This window comes from Scyliorhinus torazame, chromosome 3 (genome assembly GCF_047496885.1).
Source record: "Scyliorhinus torazame isolate Kashiwa2021f chromosome 3, sScyTor2.1, whole genome shotgun sequence".
Classification (NCBI taxonomy): Eukaryota; Metazoa; Chordata; class Chondrichthyes; order Carcharhiniformes; family Scyliorhinidae; genus Scyliorhinus; species Scyliorhinus torazame.
The window spans coordinates 114,762,684-114,786,175 of record NC_092709.1 but is presented as its reverse complement, the minus strand read 5'-3'; the positions used below and the strand labels follow the sequence as shown (position 1 = coordinate 114,786,175).

Sequence of the window (23,492 nt, the reverse complement as noted above, 5' to 3'; positions counted from 1 at the left end):
TCCTGGGTCTCCCTGAGGGAGTGGAGGGGGCTGATGCCGGGGCATACGCGAGCACGATGCTTGAGGCGATGTTGGGCACGAAGGCCCCTTCGAGGCCGCTGGAGTTGGACGGGGCACATCGGGTGCTGGCGAAGAAGCCCCAGGCAAATGAGCCGCCAAGGGCGATGGTGGTGAGGTTCCACCGGTTCACGGACAGAGAGTGGGTCCTGAGATGGGGCCAAGAAGGAGCGGAGCAGTAAGTGGGACAATGCAGAGATCCGAATATACCCGGACTGGAGCACGGAGGTTGCAAAGCGGAGAGCGGGTTTCAACCGGGCCAAAGCGGCGTTGTACCGGAAAGAAGTGAAATTTGGAATGCTGCAGCCAGCGCGACTGTGGGTCACATACAAGGGCCAACACTATTACTTCGAAACGCCTGAAGAGGCGTGGACCTTTGTACAAGCCGAAAAGTTGGACTCTAACTGCGGGTTTGTGAGGGTGGGGGGGATGTTTTGGGGTTTGATGTGTGATGGTTGTCGTATATAGGGGGTCAATCACGCGCAGGAAATGTTACATGGGTTGGGGGAGAGAGACAAGGCCGCGACAGGCGCTGCGCCAGAGCGGGCGGAGTGGGCTTTGGAAAGGCGGGAAGGGGAACGAAGGAATGCATATGGATTGGGAGACTCTCACACGGGGAGGCCACTGGGACGGCGGGGGAAGCCGGGGTCAGCAGGCGTCAGCTGACTTACGGGAGTGACATGGGGGGAGCAAAAAAGCTAGACAGGGGTCTAGCGGGGGGGGAGGGGAGGGGGGGAAGGGGGGAGGAGAAAAAGGGTTGCTGCTGCACTGGCCGAAAGGGAATGGGACACAGAAGAGGTGGTCGGGACGGGGGTCCCCCCTCTGGGGGACTGGAGGGTGAGGGAGGCGTGGACACCGGACTGGCCCAGAAAAGGAGATGGCTAGTCGGTGGGGCATAGGGGGGGGGGGGGGTGAGAGCCCCTCCAATCCGGCTGATAACGTGGAATGTGAAGGGCCTGAATGGGCTGGTGAAGAGGGCTCGAGTGTTCGCGCACTTCAAGGGACTGAAGGCGGACGTGGCCATGCTCCAAGAGACACACCTGAAGGTGGCGGACCAGGTCAGGCTAAGAAAGGGATGGGTAGGACAGGTATTCCACTCGGGACTGGACGCGAAGAATAGAGGGGTGGCAATATTGGTGGGAAAGCGGGTGTCATTTGAGGCCAAGACTATTGTAGCGGACAATGGAGGGCGATATGTAATGGTGAGCGGTAGGCTGCAAGGGACGTGGGTGGTGTTGGTAAACGTATACGCCCCGAACTGGGATGATGCAGGATTCATGAAGCGCATGTTGGGGCGCATTCCGGACCTGGAGATAGGAGGCCTGATAATGGGAGGGGACTTCAATACAGTGTTGGATCCAGCACTGGACCGCTCCAAATCAAGGACTGGAAAGAGGCCGGCGGCGGCCAAGGTGCTTAGGGGGTTTATGGATCAGATGGGGGGAGTGGACCCATGGCGGTTTGCAAGGCCACGGGCCAGGGAATTTTCTTTCTTCTCCCACGTGCACAAAGCCTACTCCCGGATAGATTTCTTTGTTCTGGGTAGGGCGCTCATCCCAAGGGTGGAGGGGACGGAGTATTCGGCCATAGCCGTTTCGGACCATGCCCCGCACTGGGTGGAACTGGAGCTGGGAGAGGAGAGGGACCAACGCCCGTTGTGGCGGCTGGATGTGGGACTGCTGGCGAACGAGGTGGTGTGTGGGAAGGTGAGGGGGTGTATCGAAAGGTACTTGGAGGCCAACGACAACGGGGAGGTGCGGGTGGGGGTGCTATGGGAGGCGTTGAAGGCGGTGATCAGGGGAGAGCTAATTTCCATTAGGGCTCATAGGGAGAAGACAGGGTATGGAAAGGGAGAGGTTAGTGGGGGAGATTTTGAGAGTGGACAGGAGATACGCAGAGGCCCCGGAGGAAAGATTACTTGGGGAAAGACGACAGCTCCAGATGGAGTTTGACCTGTTGACCACAGGGAAGGCGGAGGCACAGTGGAGGAAAGCGCAGGGGGCAACCTACGAGTATGGGGAAAAGGCTAGTTGGATGCTGGCACACCAGCTCCGTAAGAGGATGGCAGCGAGGGAAATAGGGGGAGTCAAAGATGGAAGGGGAGCCACGGTTCGGAGTGCGACGAAAATAAACAAGGTATTCAAGGCCTTTTATGAAGAGCTGTACAGATCCCAGCCCCCAGCGGGGGAAGAGGGGATGAGACGATTCCTAGATCAGCTGAGATTCCCGAGGGTGGAGGAGCAAGAGGTGGCTGGTTTGGGGGCACCAATTGGGTTGGAGGAGCTGAGCAAGGGTTTGGGGAGCATGCAGGCGGGGAAGGCCCCGGGACCGGACGGATTCCCGGTGGAGTTCTACAGGAAGTACGCAGACCTGCTGGCCCCGCTACTGGTGAGGACCTTTAATGAGGCAAGAGAGGAGGGGACCCTGCCCCCGACAATGTCGGAAGCAACAATTTCTTTGATCCTAAAGCGGGACAAGGACCCACTGCAATGTCGATCGTACAGGCCGATCTCGCTCCTCAATGTGGATGCAAAGTTGCTGGCGAAGGTGCTGGCCGCGAGGATCGAGGACTGTGTCCCGGGGGTAATCCACGAGGACCAGACGGGATTTGTAGAGGGCAGGCAACTAAACACCAATGGGCAGCGGCTCTTAAACGTGATAATGATGCCATCGGAGGAGGGAGAGGCGGAGATAGTGGCAGCTATGGACGCGGAGAAGGCCTTTGACCGAGTAGAGTGGGAGTACCTCTGGGAGGTGCTGCGTAGGTTTGGGTTTGGGGTAGGGTTTATCAATTGGGTTAAGCTCCTTTACAGAGCCCCGATGGCGAGTGTAGTGACGAACCGGCGGAGGTCGGAGTACTTTCGACTGTACCGAGGGACGAAGCAGGGGTGCCCCCTGTCCCCCCTGTTGTTCGCATTGGCGATCGAACCATTGGCCATGTCATTGAGGGAGTCTAATAAATGGAGGGGGGTGGTCCGAGGGGAGAAGAGCATCGGGTGTCGCTATATGCGGATGACCTGTTGCTGTACGTGGCGGATCCAATGGAGGGGATGGTGGAGGTCATGCAGACTCTAAGGGAGTTTGGGGAGTTTTCGGGCTATAAGCTCAATGTAGAGAAGAGTGAGCTCTTTGTAATACAGGCGGGGGACCAAGAAAGAGGGATAGGGGACCTACCGCTGAGGAGGGCGGAGGGGAGCTTTCGGTATCTGGGGATCCAGATAGCCAGGAGTTGGGGGACCCTACATAAACTGAATCTGACGAGGTTGGTGGAGCAAATGGAGGAGGATTTCAAAAGATGGGACATGTTACCGCTCTCGCTGGCGGGTAGAGTGCAGTCGGTCAAAATGGTGGTCCTTCCGAGGTTTCTGTTTGTGTTTCAGTGCCTTCCCATCGTGATCACTAAGGCCTTTTTTAAAGAGAGTAGGCAGGAGTATTATGGGGTTTGTGTGGGCGAATAAGACCCCGAGAGTAAGGAGAGGGTTCCTGGAACGCAGTAGGGACCGAGGAGGGTTGGCGCTGCCAAACCTGGGGAGCTACTACTGGGCAGCAAATGTGGCGATGATCCGCAAGTGGGTTATGGAGGGAGAGGGGGCGGCATGGAAGAGGATGGAAACGGCGTCCTGTAAAGGAACGAGCCTGGGGGCGTTGGTGACGGCACCGCTGCCGCTCTCGCCGACAAAGTATACCACGAGCCTGGTGGTGGCGGCAACGCTAAGGATCTGGGGCCAGTGGAGACGGCACCGGGGTGCAATGGGAGCATCGGTGTGGTCCCCGATCAGGGATAACCACCGGTTTGTCCCGGGGAAGATGGACGGGGGGTTCCAGAGCTGGCATTGGGTGGGGATTGGAAGAATGGGGGACCTGTTCATCAACGGGACGTTTGCGAGCCTAGGGGCACTGGAGGAGAAGTTCGAGTTACCCCCGGGAAATGCCTTTAGATATATGCAGGTGAGGGCTTTTGTGAGGCGACAGGTGAGGGAATTCCCGTTGCTCCCGGCACACGAAGTTCAAGATAGGGTGATCTCAGATGTATGGGTCGGGGAGGGCAAGGTGTCGGAAATACACCAGGAGTTGAAAGAAGAGGGGGAAGCGCTGGTAGAAGAGGTGAAGGGTAAATGGGAGGAGGAGCTGGGGGAGGAGATCGAGGAAGGTCTGTGGGCTGATGCCCTAGGTAGGGTTAATTCCTCCTCCTCGTGTGCCAGGCTCAGCCTGATACAATTTAAGGTGGTCCACAGAGCGCACTTGACGGGGGTGAGGTTGAGTAGGTTCTTTGGGGTAGAGGACAGACGTGGAAGGTGCTCAGGGAGCCCGGCGAACCATGTCCATATGTTTTGGTCATGCCCGGCACTGGAGGGGTTCTGGAGAGGAGTGGCGGGAGCAATATCTCAGGTGGTGAAAGTCCGGGTCAAGCCAAGCTGGGAGCTAGCAATATTTGGAGTAGTGGACGAACCGGGAGTGCAGGAGGCGAAAGAGGCCGGCATTCTGGCCTTTGCGTCCCTAGTAGCCCGGCGAAGGATCTTGCTAATGTGGAAGGAGGCGAAGCCCCCCAGCCTGGAGGCCTGGATAAATGATATGGCTGGGTTCATAAAGTTGGAGAGGACTAAGTTCGCTTTGAGAGGGTCTGCGCAGGGGTTCTACAGGCGGTGGCAACCGTTCCTAGACTATCTCGCGGAGCGTTAGAGGAAGGTCGGTCAGCAGCAGCAACCTTGGGGGGGGGGGGGGGGGGCGGGGGGTGGAGGGGACGTCCTGGGAGGGGGGGAGGGGGGACTGCCTGGGAGGGTGGATGAGCAAGAGATAACATGAAGGGTTGGGGAAACTGGCACGTACGGGAGAGGGCCAGTGTACAAAGCTGTGTAAATATATCATTTTGCCATGTATATATCTTGCTCTGCGCGATTTCTCTTTTTTTTTTGTTACGGGGGGGGGGGGGGGGGTTAGAAAACTTTAATAAATATATATATTTTTTAAAAATTACTTTCCCCCTTTAGCTGTTCCAATTTAATAACAAGATCCCATAAACCAGAAAACCCTTTTCAAAGGTGTGGCCCAGCACACGGCACTCTTACTATCTTTGGATACTTCGGATTTCCTTCCCAAAACAGCAGGTTTGACTTCCTTCCAGAAAACAGTTATTTCTTTTCAAATGGTCAAGCAGTCTGGAAACAGCTTTTAGAACGCAGATAGAGAAAAAAACCTTCTTTCAACCTGTTCAGAACAAAACCAGTTCAAACTCAAAGTGAAAGTAAAACTCCCAGCCACAAACCAGCTCCAAACCAAAGCAAAAGTAAAACCAACTCCCAGAGCCACAGCCCAGCTCCCCCCACACAATGACATCACCGAAGCCATGTGATAAGTCAAAAACATTTCTTAAAGAGACATTCCCATGACAATATACTATGCATGATGCAAACCTAATTGATAGTCATGATTGGACATAGATAACGAGTAACAAATGATTAGTATATGCTAATTTCCTGTAACTCAATCTGACATATACCTGTCTGTACAATTCTTGAATCAGTGCTCTCTGGCATGCCATTTGAACCGTCAATAACCCAGCTATAGCTTCAATAAAGGCCTTGTTCATAACTCCAAGAAGACTGCTCGTCTGGTCTTCCGGGAGCGTGAAGTACACTACAGTTGAATTTTGCCTCAACATTGTATGAGACGAGGGTGCTGATTGGTTGGCAAGTGGACTCTGATTGGTAGAGACATTGCCATGGAGAATGTACCAGTTAATGGTGACTGACAGATAACTACCAAGCATTGCTTAAAATTTAAACCAGGCAGCTTGACTCTGATTGGTTCAGGAACTGCCCTGAGAATTTAACCAGTAAATGGCTGTCACTTATTTTGTGTAGCTAAAACAAGTGTAATATGTTTATGTGTTCTTTCTGTGTGCAGAGAACAGGACCCTGTCTATGACTCTATGTAACTTCCAATAAACGCGAGTGAGTGCCCGACTGACAATCTTACGCCTCGGCCACAGCTTCCGCAATGGCCGATGCAAAAGTGACACCCCCCCCCTGCGCATGTGCGGGGATGACGTCAGCAGCCGTCCCTTCGGCCCCGGCTGGCGTGGCGCCAAAGGCCATTCCCGCCGGCAGACAGCGCGCCAACCACTCCGGCGCAGGCCTAGCCCCTCAAGGTGAAGGCTTGGCCCCTAAAGGTGCGGAGAAATCCGCACCTTTGGGGCGGCCCGACGCCGGAGTGGTTCCGCCACTCCATCCCGCTAGAATGCAGGTACAGCAAGAAATTAGGAAAGCTAATAAATTGTTCTTGTTTATTGCGAGGGGAATTAAATACAAAAGTAGAGTTTTACCAGACTAATACCTAGAATGGGTAAGGTGTCTTATGAGGAATGGTTGAACAAACTAGGCTTGTATCCGCTGGAGTTTAAGACCATAAGTCATAGGAGCGGAAGTAAGGCCATTCGGCCCATCAAGTCCATTCCACCATTTAATCATGGCTGATTTCAACTCCATTTACCCGCTCTCTCTCCATAGCCCTTAATTCCTCGAGAAATCAAGAATTTATCAACTTCTGTCTTAAAGACACTCAACGTCCCGGCCTCCACCACCCTCTGAGGCAATGAATTCCACAGACCCACCACTCTCTGGCTGAAGAAATTTCTCCTCATCTCTGTTCTAAAGTGGCTCCCTTTTATTCTAAGGCTGTGTCCCCAGGTCCTAGTCTCCCCTGCTAATGGAAACAACTTCCCTACGTCCACCCTATCTAAGCCATTCATTATCTTGTAAGTTTCTATTAGATCTCCCCTCAACCTTCTAAACTCCAATGAATATAATCCCAGGATCCTCAGATGTTCATCGTATGTTAGGCCTACCATTCCTGGGGTCATCAGTGTGAATCTCCGCTGGACCCGCTCCAGTGCCAGTATGTCCTTCCTGAGGTGTGAGGCCCAAAATTGCTCACAGTATTCTAAATGGGGCCTAACTAGTGCTTTATAAAGCTTCAGAAGTACATCCCTGCTTTTATATTCCAAGCCTCTTGAGATAAATGAGAACATTGCATTTGCTTTCTTAATTACGGACTCAACCTGCAAGTTTACCTTTAGAGAGTCCTAGACTAGGACTCCCAAGCCCCTTTGCACTTCAGCATTATGAATTTTGTCACCGTTTAGAAAATAGTCCATGCCTCTATTCATTTTTCCAAAGTGCAAGACCTCAGACTTGTCCACGTTGAATTTCATCAGCCATTTCTTGGACTACTCTCCTAAACTGTCTAAATCTTTCTGCAGCCTCCCCACCTCCTCAATACTACCTGTCTCTCCACCTATCTTTGTATCATTGGCAAACTTAGCCAGAATGCCCCCAGTCCCGTCATCTAGATTGTTAATATATAAAGAGAACAGCTGTGGGCCTAACACTGAACCCTGCGGGACACCACTCGTCACCGGTTGCCATTCCGAAAAAGAACCTTTTATCCAAACTCTCTGCCTTCTGCCTGACAGCCAACCGTCAATCCATGTTAGTACCTTGCCTCGAATACCATGGGCCCTTATTTTACTCAGCAGTCTCCCGTGAGGCACCTTATCAAAGGCCTTTTGGAAGTCAAAATAGATAACATCCATTGGCTCTCCTTGGTCTAACCTATTTGTTATCTCTTCAAAGAACTCTAACAGGTTTGTCAGGCACGACCTCCCCTTACTAAATCCATGCTGACTTGTCCTAATCCGACCCTGCACTTCCAAGAATTTAGAAATTTCATCCTTACCGATGGATTCCAGAATCTTGTCAACAACCGAGGTTAGGCTAATTGGCCTATAATTTTCCATCTTTTTTCTTGTTCCCTTCTTGAACAGGGCGGTTACAACAGTGATTTTCCAATCCTCTGGGACTTTCCCTGACTCCAGTGACTTTTGAAAGATCATAACTAACGCCTCCACTATTTCTTCAGCTATCTCCTTTAGAACTCTAGGATGTAGCCCATCTGGGCTCGGAGATTTATCAATTTTTAGACCTCTTAGTTTCTCTAGCACTTTCTCCTTTGTGATGGCTAACATATTCAACTCTGCCCCCTGACTCTCTTGAATTGTTGGGATATTACTCATATCTTCTACTGTGAAGACTGACACAAAGTACTTATTTAGTTCCTCAGCTATTTCCTTGTCTCCCATCACTAGATTACCAGCGTCATTTTGGAGCGGCCCAATGTCTACTTTTGCCTCCCGTTTGTTTTTAATGTATTTAAAGAAACTTTTACTATCATTCCTATCAGCAAAAGCAAGAGGTGATTTGATTAAAACATAGAAGATTCTGAGGAGTCTTGACAGGGTGGATGAGGGAAGGATATCTCCTCTTGCGGTAGAATCTAGAAAATGGGGTTACTGTTTAAAAATGAGTCGGTCATTTAAAATGTCGATAAAATGAAGCTTTCTGTCTCAGAGAATCGTGAGTCTTTGGAACTCTCTTCCTGAAAAGGCAGTGGATACAGAGTCTTAGAAGATCTTTAAGGCAGAGGTAAATTGATTCTTGGTAGCAAGGGGAGTGACAAATTATCAGAGGTAGGCAGGATGCAGATTTGAGGTTACTTTCAAATCAGCCATGATCTTATTAAATGGCGGAACAGGCTCGAGGGGTTGAATGCCCATTCCTGCTTCTTGTTCATATGTTCGTAGAACATCACTATTAAAACCTGATTGAACAAGGAGTAAGGTTTTCCAGAATTTCTGACAGTAATGTGAAAGATGAAAAAGTTGAAATTCTCACGAATTTCAGTGATTCCAAACTCTGAGGTGGGTGGTGGCGTCCCCAGATCTAATTAATGGTCACTGTGAGCTTCCACTAATTACACCATTTGCAGGGTTGCAAGAGTCAAAATTAAGATTTGCATTATAACATTAAAACATAGAAACTAAGAACAGGAATAGGTCACTTGGCCATTCAATATGATCAAGGTTGATCCTCAATCTCAATGCCATATTCTTGCATTCTCCCCATACTCTTTGATGCCATTAAAATCTAAAACATGAAAGTCGGATTCTCCCTTCCTGAGGCTTAGTGTTAACGCCCAGGCAGGATTAGTGGACTGCTCCGACAGCAAAACTGGTGCCGCACCTGGACCAATTCACCAACCGTTAAGGAGTTCGCACCAACACCACTTGGAACATGATCGATTCCAATAAGAAATGGTGCCGGGTTCGAGGCACTCAGGAAGCTGAGAAGCTGCAGCCGCACAGACACACTTCACTCCCCATGCACACTCATCCCAGTCAACAAAATGGCAGCAAGCAGTCCCTTTTCACGGACCCCAAACTGGAGACCCTGCTAGAGTCCGTGGAGGAGAGGTGTACCCCGGGGTGCGAAGAAGGCTGCAAGCCGCCACTGTTGGCCATGGCAGGGCGCAAGTGGCAGAGGTCATCAGCGTCGTAGGCAACATTGTCAGGAACGGCCAGCAGGGACAGCACGGTGGCACAGTGGGTTAGCATTGCTGCCTCACGGCGGTGAGGTCCCAGGTTTGATCCCAGCTATGGGTCACTGTCCATGTGGCATTTGCATATTCTCCCCGTGTTTGCATGGGTTTCGCCCCCACAACCCAAAGATGTGAAGTTGTGATGGATTGGCCACGCTAAATTGTACAACCTCGCTGTCAGTGACCGCACTCTCCTCGGCCAACCCGGGCCCATTTCTGATCAGGGGTGAGGACTCTGATGTTCGGAACTCCGACACCCATCTGGGCCTTTCCGGCCTGTTATGGCCCAATTTCTCCTGCGGCGACAGAGAATGCATTGTGAGCCACACACTTGAAGCTTTGAGGTGGAGGCAGGGGTCAATGGAGGTGGCAAGTGTTCCGCCACGGAGCTTGTGGGGGATCCTTTATGGCACAAAGTGCCGTCAAATATGGCCGATGTTGCGCCCGATATGACGTTTAGAACTTTCCCGTTAAATCGCGCCCACTCACATTCATGCATTGAGAGAGGTGGTCACACCGCAGCTCAAAGAACGGATGAAAGAAGGGTGACCAGCAGGTAGTCCAAGTCAAACAGGCAGGTAGCGCAGAAGGGGCACGGTTTAATGACCTTGTCGCTCCTGACCTCTCGACAGCGGCGTGAATATGTCCTACGCCACATGTCAGCATGGCATGCAAATGGTACAGTAAACACCGTTGGCATATCATTAAAGGGCCTACCCTGGTATTCTCCGGGCATCCTCCAACGCTCCGCCTCCGCCAGGGGGAATTACCGACAGTGAAATTCGCTTTGGTATATAAAACCGGAAAGCCGGCGCCGTGGCTTCTGAGGGAGAGGGGGGAGGTAGCACATGTTCCCAAATCTTGGGCAGCCAGTGCTGCTGCTGGTTGGGGGTGGGCTATGCCAGGACCAGGGGAGTAGCGAGGGGTGACCAAGGGATGGGTCATGGAGTCGGGACCACCCCTGGAACCAGGGTGTCCAGGCACAGGCTGCCATTGCCACGGGCAGCAAGGCGGCCTTCATGCTGCACACCCCCTGGCCGCCCACCGTGGCCCGTGGTTGCGTAGAGCGACACCGGCCAGAGAGGTGCCCTGCCCTCACATCCTGGCACCACCCTGCTGACAGGGCATCATGGGGACCACGCAAAGATACTGCAAACAGGCCGCCTCGTTCCTGTTGTGCCACGATTTGGTGTCAGGACGACGCCATTTAATCTCACGAGAGGCCTCTGATGAGATTCGTGACACGAGTTTCAACTAGGCTCAATTAAATATGTATGCGTTGCATTCACCTGGGGCCGGATTCTCCCAGCCCCGTGCTGGGCGGGAGAATCCCCACAACCGCGCCACACCACCCCGACGCCGGCATACGATTCTCCGCTGCGGCGCCGGCGCTTTTGGCGCAGAGGCCGGCCGTGGCCCGCTCTACGCGACTGGCCCACCGATTCTCCGGCCCGGATGGGCCGAGTGGCCACTCTAATATGGCAGAGTCCCGTCAGCGCCGTCCACACCTGATTGTAGCCGGCGAGAACTCCGCGCGCAGGGTCGGGGGGCGGCCTGTGGTTTGGGGGGGGGGGTAGGGCTCCGACCCCGGGGGTGGCCTCTGATGGGGCCAGGCACACGGCCCACCGATTGGCGGGCGCTCCCCAGGCCTATTTTCCTACCTGCCGGCCCCTGAACCCCCGCGCCATGTTGCGTCGAGCCCTTGAGGGAGGCCACCCCGCATGTGCGGATTGGTGCGGCGCACAGTTCGCGCTGGGATGGGAGGCTGGAGCGGCGTGAATCGCTCCAGCACTATGCTGGCCCCTGTAGGGGCCAGAATCGGTACTCCCAGCGGCCCGTTCATGCCGTCGTGAAACACTCCGATGGCGTGGACACTCTGCCGCCGAATGGGAGAATCCCGCCCCTGGAGTCTGGGACCAAACGTGAACCATGTGTAATGGCACCTGGGGGCCTCCCAGGCCTTTGGAGACCCCTAGATGGTTGGGGACAGGGCATGGCGACATTTTGGCACTCCTGATGACACCTATGAACCTTGACACTGCCATCCTGGCACTACCAGTGTGCCCAGGTGGCACTGTCAAGAGTCAGGGCCTGAGGGGGCCATGCCCATGAAAGGGGAGATGATGGGATTATGAAGGGTGGGTGGGAATTAAGTGGGGGGACCTGAAATGGGATGGGGAGGCCTGAAAAGAGGTATTCTCACTTCAGAGGGGGCTAATGCCCATGTGTGCGGGGTGACATTGTCCCTGGGTGAGAGGTGGAGGAAACCCTCAAGCTCACTTAGAGATCATGGCACCCTTTCAAAATGGTGCCCGACCTCTGAGCAGCCAGTCCTGCCAGCAAGTTCAGCTTCCCAGTGCTGACAATTTTCAGGAGAAACTCCGCAAGGTCCAAAAAATGAAGTGTGGATGAATACTATTGTGGATTTCACCCAAAAAGCCTGGAGAGGGGGAAACCCCGCCAAACCCCCTTCCCCAAAATGACACTTAGAAAGTCATTGTTGAATTCCGCCCCGGTTTTCCATTTTGGAAGCTGGTTCCTCAAGGCAGTGCAGTCAGAGCCCAGCTTATGGCAGCACAAGCGGCCTGACTATACAGGGGGGAGGAAGAAGAAAGGAGGAGTATTAGTGATAGTGGATTCATTAGTCAGAGGAACAGACAGGCCTTTTTGCAGCGACAGACTTGACTCCAGGATCGTGTGTTGCCTCCCTGGGACATCCTAAAGGGGGAGGGCAATAAATCAGAGGTCATGGTACACATTGGTACTAACAATTCAGAATGAAGGATGAGGTCTTGCATCAAAAATTCAGGGAGCTAGGCAGCAGATTAAAAAGCAGGGGGTGGGATTCTCCAGCAGCCAACGCCACAATCGGGAACCACGATTGGGCGACGAATCGTGCATCAGCCAAAAGCCGTGGCCGCCACCAGGTGCCGACTGGAATGTCATCCTCCAGCCCTTGTGGGGGGTCCCCTATTACAGGAGTCCGTGAGAAGCATCTCCCTATTACAGGCATCCCTGTGGGGCAGTGGGGGTTGTTTCTTTGGTCAGGGGGTTCTTGTGGGGGGGTCTCCCTATCACAGGGGTCCTTGTGGGGATCTTCCTATTACAGGGGTCTCTGTGGGGATCTTCCTATTACAGGGGTCTCTGTCGGGATCTTCATATTACAGGGGTCTCTGTGGGGATCTTCCTATTACAGGGGTCTCTGTGGGGGATCTCCCTACCACAGGGGTCCTTGTGGGGATTTTCCTATTACAGGGGTCTCTGTCGGGTCCCCTCTATTACAGGGGTCCCTGTGGGGAGGCAGGTGGTGTTAATCTGGTAGAGGAGGCGTGGGCAGGCAGTAGTACATTGTTGCAGGGGTGGGGTGGCCCTCAGATGGTCTCCACCATTGTGGCCCTGCCTTGGCCCACCGTGAGGTCCACCACGCCATGGCGTGCTGTTAGTGACCACAAGTGATCCACGCCCACATGATTCACGGCCGCTGGGACTGGAGAAGCATGGGATAACAATAATAGGGTAATTATTTTAGGGAACATCAAATTCCAGAATATTAATTAGGATAATCATAGTGCAACGTGTTTAGAGGAAGCAAATTTTATAAAATGTTTCCAGGAAAGCATTTTATGTCAATATATAAAATGTCCAACAAGGGACGGTGCAGTGCTGGATCTAATCCTGGGGAACAAACACGGACAGATGTTCGAGGTGGCTGTGAGGGAACATTTTAGTGATGGTGATGATAACACAGTACGATCTAAGTTTGTTATGGAAAAGGAAAAAAATGATCTGGCAAAAACGGTTTTGGATTTGGGGAAGGCAAATTTTATTATAATAAGGCAGGATCTGACCAAAGTAGACTGAAAACAACTTCTTGTGGGAAAATCTACAGCAGAGCCGTGGGGCATTCAAGAAGGAAATGGAGAGAGTACAGGTCCAACATGTTCCCTTGAGGGTGAACTAGAGGAACATCAAACCCAGAGAACCCTGAATGTTTCGGAATATTCAGGACTGGATAAGAAAGAAAAGAGAGGTTTTTGAGTGATACAAAGGGAGCAAATCAGCAGAGCCTTAGTGCAGTATAGAAAGTGCGGGGGGAACATAAGAAAGCAATTAGGAGAGCAAAGGCGGCCATAAAAAAGCACTGGCAGGTAAGATTAAGGAGGACCCCAAGACATTCTATCGGTATTGTAATATCCCACATGGGACCTACAGGGTGGGATTTGTGGTATTATAATAACGATCAGCATTGCAAAGGTTAATGCAGTGTCGAGAGTAGCCACTAGAGGAAGTTACAGTTACAACTATATAAGTATTGATGCTAAGCCTTAGGGGAGGAGTGTATGCAGGAGTTAGCTAGTGAAGATCAGAAAAGCAGATAGTGTGAGTGCAGATCAAAGTTTAAACCAGTAGTGAGATTAGCTGTAGATGAGTGTAGTTTCGATGTTATTAATTAACTGTGTATTCTTAAGGAGTACGCGTTGAATCCAAGTTAGTAGTGTTAATACATTTATAGTTTTGTTTAAGTTCAAGCTATTTTGTAGTCTTTGTGAACACTGCACCAACCAGCCTGAAATAAGCAACACAAAGAACATCTCAGAATTGATGGACTTCCCCATGGTCCTTGCGCAGTACATGCTCCCCCATTAGGGGTGGGGCATCTCTATTAATCATTGTATAAAAGGTTGGCCAGTAGGACACTGTCCTCAAAGAGACAGAGAGTAACTCGGGAGGGATCTATCAGGCATTGTATATATCCTTTATAAATAAACCCAGTTCTTTACTTCACTCGGTGTGGACACCCTGGGCGTCATTCTCCGACCCCCCGCCGGGTCGGTGAATGGCCGTTGGCTGCCGTGAATCCCGCCCCCGCCGAAGTCTCCGGTACCGGAGATTGGGCGGGGGCGGGAATCGGGCCACGCCGGTTGGCGGGACCCCCCGCTGGATTCTCCGGCCCAGATGGGCCGAAGTCCCGCCCAGGAATTGCCTGTCCCGCCGACGTAAATCAAACCTGGTATTTACCGGCGGGACCAGGCGGCGTGGGCGGGCTCCGGGGTCCTGGGGGGGGGGGCACGGGGCGATCTGACCCCGGGGGGTGCTCCCACGGTGGCCTGGCCCGCGATCGGGGCCCACCGATCCGCGGGCGGGCCTGTGCCGTGGGGGCACTCTTTCCCTTCCGCCTCCACTACGGCCTCCACCATGGCGGAGGCGGAAGAGACTCTCCCCACTGCGCATGCGCGGGAAACTGACAGCGGCCGCTGACGCTCCCGCGCATGCGCCGCATTTCCGCACCAGCTGGCGGGGCAACAAACGCCATTTCCGCCAGCTGGCGGGGCGGAAATCCCTCCGGCGTCGGCCTAGCCCCTCAATGTTGGGGCTAGGCCGCCAAAGATGCGGAGCATTCCGCACCTTTGGGCCGGCGCGATGCCCGTCTGATTGGCGCCGTCTTTGGCGCCAGTCGGCGGACATCCCGCCGTTGGGGGAGAATTTCGCCCCCTGTGTCCTTACTAAAGGTATATTAAGGGGAAGAGGCTAACTAGGGAAAGGATAGGGCTCACTATGGACCGAGGGGGCAATCTGTGTGTGGAGCTGGAGAATATTGGTCGGGTGTTAAATGAGAACTTCACATCTGTCTTCACTTGGGAGAAGGAGGGTGTCGGTACAGAATTCGGGAAGAGGGACTGTGACGTTGTTGAACGCTTTGACACAGGGAGTGAGGAGGTATTGGAGGTTTTGGCGGGCTTAAAAGTGGACAAATCCCCAGGTTCGGATGAGTTGTATCCCAGGCTGCCGTGGGAGGCAAGGGAGGAAATTACAGGGGTTCTGACCCAATTTTTTAATTCCTCTCTGGCCACAGAGGAGGTGCCAGAGGATTGAAGGACAGCAACTGTGATCCCACTTTTCAAAAAGTGGGACCACAGAATTACAGACCAGTGAGTTTCACGTCAATATTAGGGAAACTATTGGAGAACATTCTGAAGGAGAGAATCTATCTCCACTCAGAGAGGCAAGGTTTGATCAGGAATAGTCAGCATGGCTTTGTCAGAGGGAGGTGGTGCCTAACAAATCTGATTGACGTTTTTGAGGAAATGACCAGGTGTGTAGGTAGGAGTAGTGCGGTTGATGTAGTTTACATGGATTTCAGCAAAGCCTTTGACAAGGTCGCACATGGGAGACTTATAAAGAAGGGAAAAGCACATGGGTTCCAGGGTAACTGAACCAAAATTGGTTCAGTGGTAAGAGACAGAGGGTAATAGTAGAAAGCCATTTGTATAACTGGAGGCCGGTGTCCAGTGGCATACCACAGTGATCAGTGCTAGGTCCCTTATTTCATAGAATTTACAGTGCAGAAGGAGGCCACCCGGCCCATCGAATCTGCACCGGCTCCTGGAAAGAGCACCCCACCCAAGGTCAACACCTCCACGCTATCCCCACAACCCAGTAACCCCACCCAACACAAAGGGCAATTTTGGACACTAAGGGCAATTTATCATGGCCAATCCACCTAACCTGCACATCTTTGGACTGTGGGAGGAAACCGGAGCACCCGGAGGAGGACGTGCAGACTCTGCACAGACAGTGACCCAAGCCGGAATCGAACCTGGGACCCTGGAGCTGTGAAGCAATTGTGCTATCCACAATGCTACCGTGCTGCCCCCACAATGCTACCGTGCTGCCGTATTGTTTGTGATATATATAAACAATTTAGATGAGAATGTGGGGGGGAATGATAAGGAATTTTGCAGAATACACGAAGATGGGCAGAGTGGTTAATCATGAGGAAGACGGTCTTAGGTTGAAGGAAGAAATAGACAGGCTGGTCAGATCTGTGGTAGATGGAATTAAACACTAGAAATTGTGAGATGCTGCACTTTGGAAGGAGTAACAAGACAAGGGAGTGTTCAATGAATGGGAGGACATTAGGAAGCTCAGCGGAATATTGGGGTGCTTAGCTACAGATCGCTGAAGGCAGCAGGACAGGTTAACAGAATAGTTAAGAAGGCATACGGAACACTTGCCTTTATTAGTCGTGGTATAGATTTGAAGAGCAGGTTAGGCCACACCTGGAGTATTGTGTGCAGTTCTGGTCACCTCGCTAAAGGGAGGATGTGATTGAACTGGAGACAATGTAGAGGAGATCCACCAGCATGTTGCCTGGGATGGAGCATTTGAGCTACTAAGTGAGGCTGGATAGACTAAGGTTGTTTTCTTTAGAGCAGAGACAGCTGAGGGGCACCCTGAGGGGCAACCGCGAGGTTTGCTAGTGTCACACGGGAGGGTTTAAACTAGTATGGCAGGGGGGTGGGCACCGGAGCAATAGGTCAGAAGTTGAAAGCATTAAGGAAGAACTAGGGAATAGGGCCAGTATGGCTCTGAGGCAGAGCAGACAGGGAGAAGTTGCTGAACACAGCGGGTCTGGTGGCCTGAAGTGCATATGTTTTAATGCAAGAAGTATTACGGGTAAGGCAGAGGAACTTAGAGCTTGGATTAGTACTTGGAACTATGATGTTGTTGCCATTACAGAGACCTGGTTGAGGGAAGGACAGGATTGGCAGCTAAACGTTCCAGGATTTAGATGTTTCAGGCGGGATAGAGAGGGATGTAAAAGGGGTGGCGGAGTTGCTCTACTGGTTAGGGAGAATATCACAGCTGTACTGCAGGAGGACACCTCAGAGGGCAGTGAGGCTACATGGGTAGAGATCAGGAATAAGAAGAGTGCAGTCACAATGTTGGGGGTTTACTAAGGCCTCCCAACAGCCAGCGGGAGATAGAGGAGCAGATAGGTAGACAGATTTTGGAAAAGAGTAAAAACAACAGGGTTGTTGTGATGGGAGACTTCATCTTCCCCAATATTGACTGGGACTCACTTAGTGCCAGGGGCTTAGACAGGGCAGAGTTTGTAAGGAGCATCCAGGAGGGCTTCTTAAAACAATATGTAGACAGTCCAACTAGGGAAGGGGCTGTACTGGACCTGGTATTGGGGAATGAGCCCGACCAGGTGGTAGAAGTTTCAGTAGGGGAGAATTTCGGGAACAGTGACCACAATTCAGTAAGTTTTAAAGTGCTAGTGGACAAGGATAAGAGTGGTCCTAGGGTGAATGTGCTAAATTGGGGGAAGGCTAATTATAACAATGTGAGGCGGGAACTGAAGAACCGAGATTGGGGGCGGATATTTGAGGGTAAATCAACATCTGACATGTGGGAGGCTTTCAAGTGTCAGTTGAAAGGAATTCAGGATCGGCATGTTCCTGTGCGGAAGAAGGATAAATACGCCAAATTTCGGGAACCTTGGATAACGAGAGATATTGTAGGCCTCATCAAAAAGGAAATAAAGGCATTTGTCAGGGGTAAAAGGCTGGGAACAGACGAAGCCTGTGAGGAATATAAGGAAAGTAGGAAGGAACTTAAGCAAGGAGTCACGAGGGCTAGAAGGGGTCACGAAAAGTCATTGGCAAATAGGGTTATGGAAAATCCCAAGACTTTTTACACGTACATAAAAAGCAAGAGGGTAGCCAGGGAAAGGGTTGGCCCACTGAAGGATAGGCAAGGGAATCTATGTGTGTGGCCAGAGGAAATGGGCGAGGTACTAAATGAATACTTTGCATCAGTATTCACCAAAGAGAAGGAATTGGTGGATGTTGAGTCTGGAGAAGGGTGTGTAGATAGCCTGGGTCACATTGAGATCCAAAAAGACGAGGTGTTGGGCGTCTTGAAAAATATTAAGGTAGATAAGTCCCCAGGGCCTGATGGGATCTACCCCAGAATACTGAAGGAGGCTAGAGAGAAATTGCTGAGGCCTTGACAGAAATCTTTGGATCCTCACTGTCTTCAGGTGATGTCCCGGAGGACTGGAGAATAGCCAATGTTGTTCCTCTGTTTAAGAAGGGTAGCAAGGATAATCCAGGGAACTACAGGCCGGTGAGCCTTATGTCAGGGGTAGGGAAATTACTGGAGAGAATTCTTCGAGACAGGATCTACTCTCATTTGGAAGCAAATGGACGTATTAGTGAGAGGCAGCATGGTTTTGTGAAGGGGAGGTCGTGTCTCACTAACTGATAGAGTTTTTCGAAGAGATCACAAAGATGATTGATGCAGGTAGGGCAGTGGATGTTGTCTCTGACTTCAGTAAGGCCTTTGACAAGGTCCCTCATGGTAGGCTGGTACAAAAGGTGAAGTCACACAGGATTAGGGGTGAGCTGGCAAGGTGGATACAGAACTGGCTAGGTCATAGAAGGCAGAGAGTAGCAATGGAAGGGTGCTTTTCTAATTGGAGGGCTGTGACCAGTGGTGTTCCGCAGGGATCAGTGCTGGGACTGTTGCTGTTCGGAGTATATATAAATGATTTGGAGGAAAATGTAACTGGTCTGATTAGTAAGTTTGCAGACGACACAAAGGTTGGTGGAATTGCAGAAAGCGATGAGGACTGTCAGAGGATACAGCAGGATTTAGATCGTTTGGCGACTTGGGCGGAGAGATGGCAGATGGAGTTTAATCCGGACAAATGTGAGGTAATGCATTTTGGAAGGTCTAATGCAGGTAGGGAATATACAGTGAATTGTAGAACCCTCAAGAGTATTGAAAGTCAGAGAGATCTAGGTGTACAGGTCACTGAAAGGGGCAACACAGGTGGAGAAGGTAGTCAAGAAGGCATATGGCATGCTTGCCTTCATTGGCCAGGGCATTGAGTATAAGAATTGGCAAGTCATGTTGCAGCTGTAAAGAACCTTAGTTAGGCCACAATTGGAGCATAGTGTTCAATTCTGGTCGCCACACTACCAGAAGGATGTGGAGGCTTTAGATAGGGTGCAGACGAGATTTACCAGGATGTTGCCTGGTATGGAGGGCATTAGCTATGAGGAGCGGTTGAATAAACTCGGTTTGTTCTCACTGGAACGATGGAGGTTGAGGGGCGACCTGATAGAGGTCTACAAAATTATGAGTGGCATAGACAGAGTGGATAGTCAGATGCTTTTCCCCAGGGTAGAGGGGTCAATTACTTGGGGGCATAGGTTTAAGGGGCAAGGGGCAAGGTTTAGAGGAGATGTATGAAGCAAGTTTTTTTACACAGAGGGTAGTTGGTGCCTGGAACTCGCTGCCGGAGGAGCTGGTGGAAGCAGGGACGATAGTGACATTTAAGGAGCATCTTGACAAATACATGAATAGGATGAGAATAGAGGGATACGGACCCAGGAAGTGTAGAAGATTGTAGTTTAGTCAGGCAGCATGGTCGGCACGGGCTTGGAGGGCCGAAGGGCCTGTTCCTGTGCTGTACGTTTCTTTGTTCTTTGATTGAGTTGTGTAAGATTATGAGGGGTATGAACAGGGTGGATAGGAAGCTGCTTTCCCCTTAGTTGAAGCGTCACTCATGAAGGGTCACAATTTTAAGGTGAGGGGCAGGAGGTTTGGAGGGGATTTGAGAAAAATGTTTTCACCCAGAGGGTGATGGGAGTCTTTAAATGTCATAACATTCAAGGCTATGAGCCAAGTGCTGGAAAATGGTATTAGTGTAGATTTAGTGTAGTTTTGTTGGTGCAGTCTCAATGGGCTGTACTGTAGGACCCAATGACTCCTACAGTGCAATGGCTGGTTGGACTGGTTTCGCATTTTATGCAGTTGGAAATAAATTATAACACAGAAACAGGCTATTTGGTCCAGCCAGTCTATTATTGGTTTTTAACCTCTGCTTGAGCAATAGTCCTAAATCCTCTGTGCCTGCCGACTCCAAGTCCTTTTATTCCCTTTCCCTTCAATGATCCAAATGTTGACCTGGTCTTTGCTCACAAACCTCTTGTGTAAATATGTTTCTCCTTTTTGTCTTGAAAATCCGGTGTTTTTAATCCTATATTAAGATCAAGGTGACTTGCTGAAAAAGTCAGTCTTTTAGACTTGTTCCTTCAAATTGATCAACATGCACCAGAGAGTCTTTTATTGGATGCAATATAGGTAGTGTTTTCAGGTGAGTGGTTAGATTTTCTGCTCTATTTGTGAATGTCTGTATTGATGTATTGTTGCTGGCTGTTTATCGCCACATCACCACAAGAGTATTGATGCCTTCATCTCCAATGGGCATTTCATGCAAATCAGAGGCAGACTGACCTTGATCCTAAATCTTCACTGGATTGAGAAACAGAGTTTGAGACAATTTAAAGGGCACCAGTAATTCAATCTTGCTCTTAATAGGAAATAAATCATTCCACCCAACTTCAACATGTCAAAGAATCACCTCCAGGGTGGTACCTATTCATTTTCTTTTTCTTTTGATTATTCCATTTGATATTTCAATATTGGCTCTACGCCCTCCCTATTATTACATGTGGAGGCAGCAGTTTGCTTCAAATATACATAGATATAGGCATTAAAAATCTGACTATCCCCAGCCAAGTAGTATTTTCATATACTCCTAACAAGCAGCCCTGGCAATAATGGAGTTAGATTCCTGGACGTGTGTTTTGATCCTAAACTGTCCAACCGAAATCAAGCTAACAAACAAAATAATTGTCAGGATTCCTCAAAGATGTTGTGAGCAAGGGTACTGTGTAGTCCAAGCAACGACTGAACCAGATTTTCTTTTGAAATACCTTGTAGCTCTGCCTCTGGGGGGCTGCCAATACCATCCTTCCACAAGATGGCAGTATCATACACAAAAGTGAGCTTCAGTTCAGATTGCAAGTCAAAGTGCTGCCAGCCACCAACAGCAGCAGGGGAGTGGAAGACATAGGAGACGAAAAGAGGCACCCGGAGTGTGACATACGACTGGACGAGGTTCAGAACCTACAGGCCAAACAGAAATAAAATGAGCAAATATGAAGAGGAGAGGAATGGCAAAACCTAAGCCACTAAGATCCAGAAGCATCCTGGAGCATAATCAATGCTTTAAACTTGAACACTTTTCCTTGGAAATCTGCAAAATTAAAAATCTAAATCTACTTAATCACCAGACAAAGAACAACGGATGCCTTTCATAGACTGAAATTTCTTCCATAGGCGCAAAAGGAAATTGGTCCCAAATACACACACCTATTCCTGCATCTATTCTGCTGACATTGAGTTCAATTTAGGATTTCCTGTAATCTCAATAAAATATGGAGGAATATAAAAAATGGGGGGGGGGGGGGGGGGGGGAGGAGCATAAAAACTGAAGTGCAATAGGAGCACTGAACTCCCACCATGTATTCCTCTTCTTTTCAGCAGGAAAATTCAGGTTGTAACTCATTACATTGGACATTTTGTGATCTTTAAAGTCTGATAATTGACTTGTGCCCAAGTTAAACGCGTTCGGCACAAACACAGACTAAATTCAAAGCCATACTGTCCAATAAAAAGAACCACATTTAGTATGATACTTTAGTAGGAGGTGCCAGGAATCGATGTTGTTGTTAACTTGGTATAAAATTCAGTCAGTCAGTGCTCGCTTTTGTGTCTAACGTTCTTAAAAGACAGCAATCATCCAGTTTACACATCAATCTCTGTTGTGGAATCTTCTGCGTGAAATGAATTTGAATCAAGGCAAAACAGAATTTATTCCAATTATTAGTGGACATTATTGCAATAAAGGCTTGATCCATTTCCTTTTCCCCTCCCAACGTTACATGAACATTAGGCAGTGTACAGTCAATTCCAGACAGAGGGCGAGGGATCCCTCTTGTTCAGGGTCCTGGGGGGAGGGGGGGTTTACTTTACTTAGGTCTCTGGTGGGGGTCTCCCTATATATTGATTCGCAATGCTGGGGGGATAGCCAGGCCATATCGGAGGCCCTCCTCCCCGGGGTTGGACCTCCCCCTCCCCCCCCCCCTCCCCCCCCCCCCCCCCCCCCCCCCCCCCCAGGCCACCTCCGACCCTTCCACGCCGCGTTCCCAGTGGCTGAGAGCCAGGTGTGGATGGCGCCGGCGGGACTCGGGTTTTTTACGACGGCCGCGGGTGGCCGCGTAGAGCGGCCCCCGACCTGCGCTGCGCCAACCATGCCGGCGCCAATGGCCAATGGCGCTGATTCTCCACTCTGCGGAGAATCGCGTGCCAGCGTGGCGCGATTCGCCCCGGTCGCGGGGATTCTCCGGTCCGGCCGCAGGCTGAGAGAATCCCGCCCATGTATTTTCTTTGAAGGAGCTGCATGTGTTGTGGATAAAGGGGAATAGGTGGATGTACTTCTCATAGATTTCCAGAAGGCATTTGACAAGGTGCCACTTCAAAGATCGTTGTGGAAAATAAAAGCTCATTGGGTCGGAGGTTACATATTGACATGGCTAGGAGATTGGTTTGCTAACAGGAAGAGCCACGTGGCTTACTCCTGCTCTTAATTCATATGTATGTTTGTAATTACTTTAAGGGGTATTAAAATTGTGTTCCCAACGCTGAGCTCACAACTCACAGGCAACGTGGTGGCACAGTGGTTAGCATTACTGCCTCACAGCACCAGGGACTCGGGTTCTTCCGGCCTTGGATGACTGTGTGGAGTTTACACATTCTCCCTGTGTCTGTGTGGTTTCCTCTGGGAGCTCTGGTTTCCCCTCATAGTCCAAAAATATGTTGGTTAGGTGGATTGGCCGTGCTAGATTGTCCCTTTCTGTCCAAAGATGTGCAAGTTTAGAGAATCATAGAAGAATCATAGAGTCACTACAGCGCAGAAGGTGGCTATTTGGCCCGTCAAGTCTGCACTGACCCTCTGAAAGAGCACCCATGCCCCAACCTTATCCCCCCAACCCAGCAACCCCACCTCTCCTCTTGACACTAAAGGGCAATTTAGCATGGCTAGGTGGGGGGTTTATGGGGTTGAGGGGATAGGGGAGGGGTGTCCTGGTTAGGGTGCCCTTCCAGGGGGTCAGTGCAGACTCGCTGGGCCAAATAGCCTCCTTCTGCATTGTAGGAATTCTATGGTTCTAACTTCACCCACATCCAGCTGGGTATCGAGGTGTTTATTTGAACTGATTTTGCTATTTATCTATATTAAATCATGGGGAGCTTGTGCAGTGAATGAAGCAGCTAGGTGCGCTCTATTGAAAAATATCTAT

At 50.7% G+C, this 23,492-nt stretch overlaps 1 protein-coding gene across 1 annotated transcript in view; it reads right to left on the bottom strand.

Annotated features, from left to right (window-relative positions):
* frem3 (Fras1 related extracellular matrix 3) overlaps positions 1-23,492 on the bottom strand; it is a 305,423-nt gene that overhangs the window by 29,077 nt on the left and 252,854 nt on the right. The window contains exon 17 of the mRNA XM_072496140.1: positions 21,066-21,258. Within this exon, the coding sequence (XP_072352241.1) occupies positions 21,066-21,258 (193 nt within the window). The remainder of the gene's footprint in view (positions 1-21,065; positions 21,259-23,492) is intronic.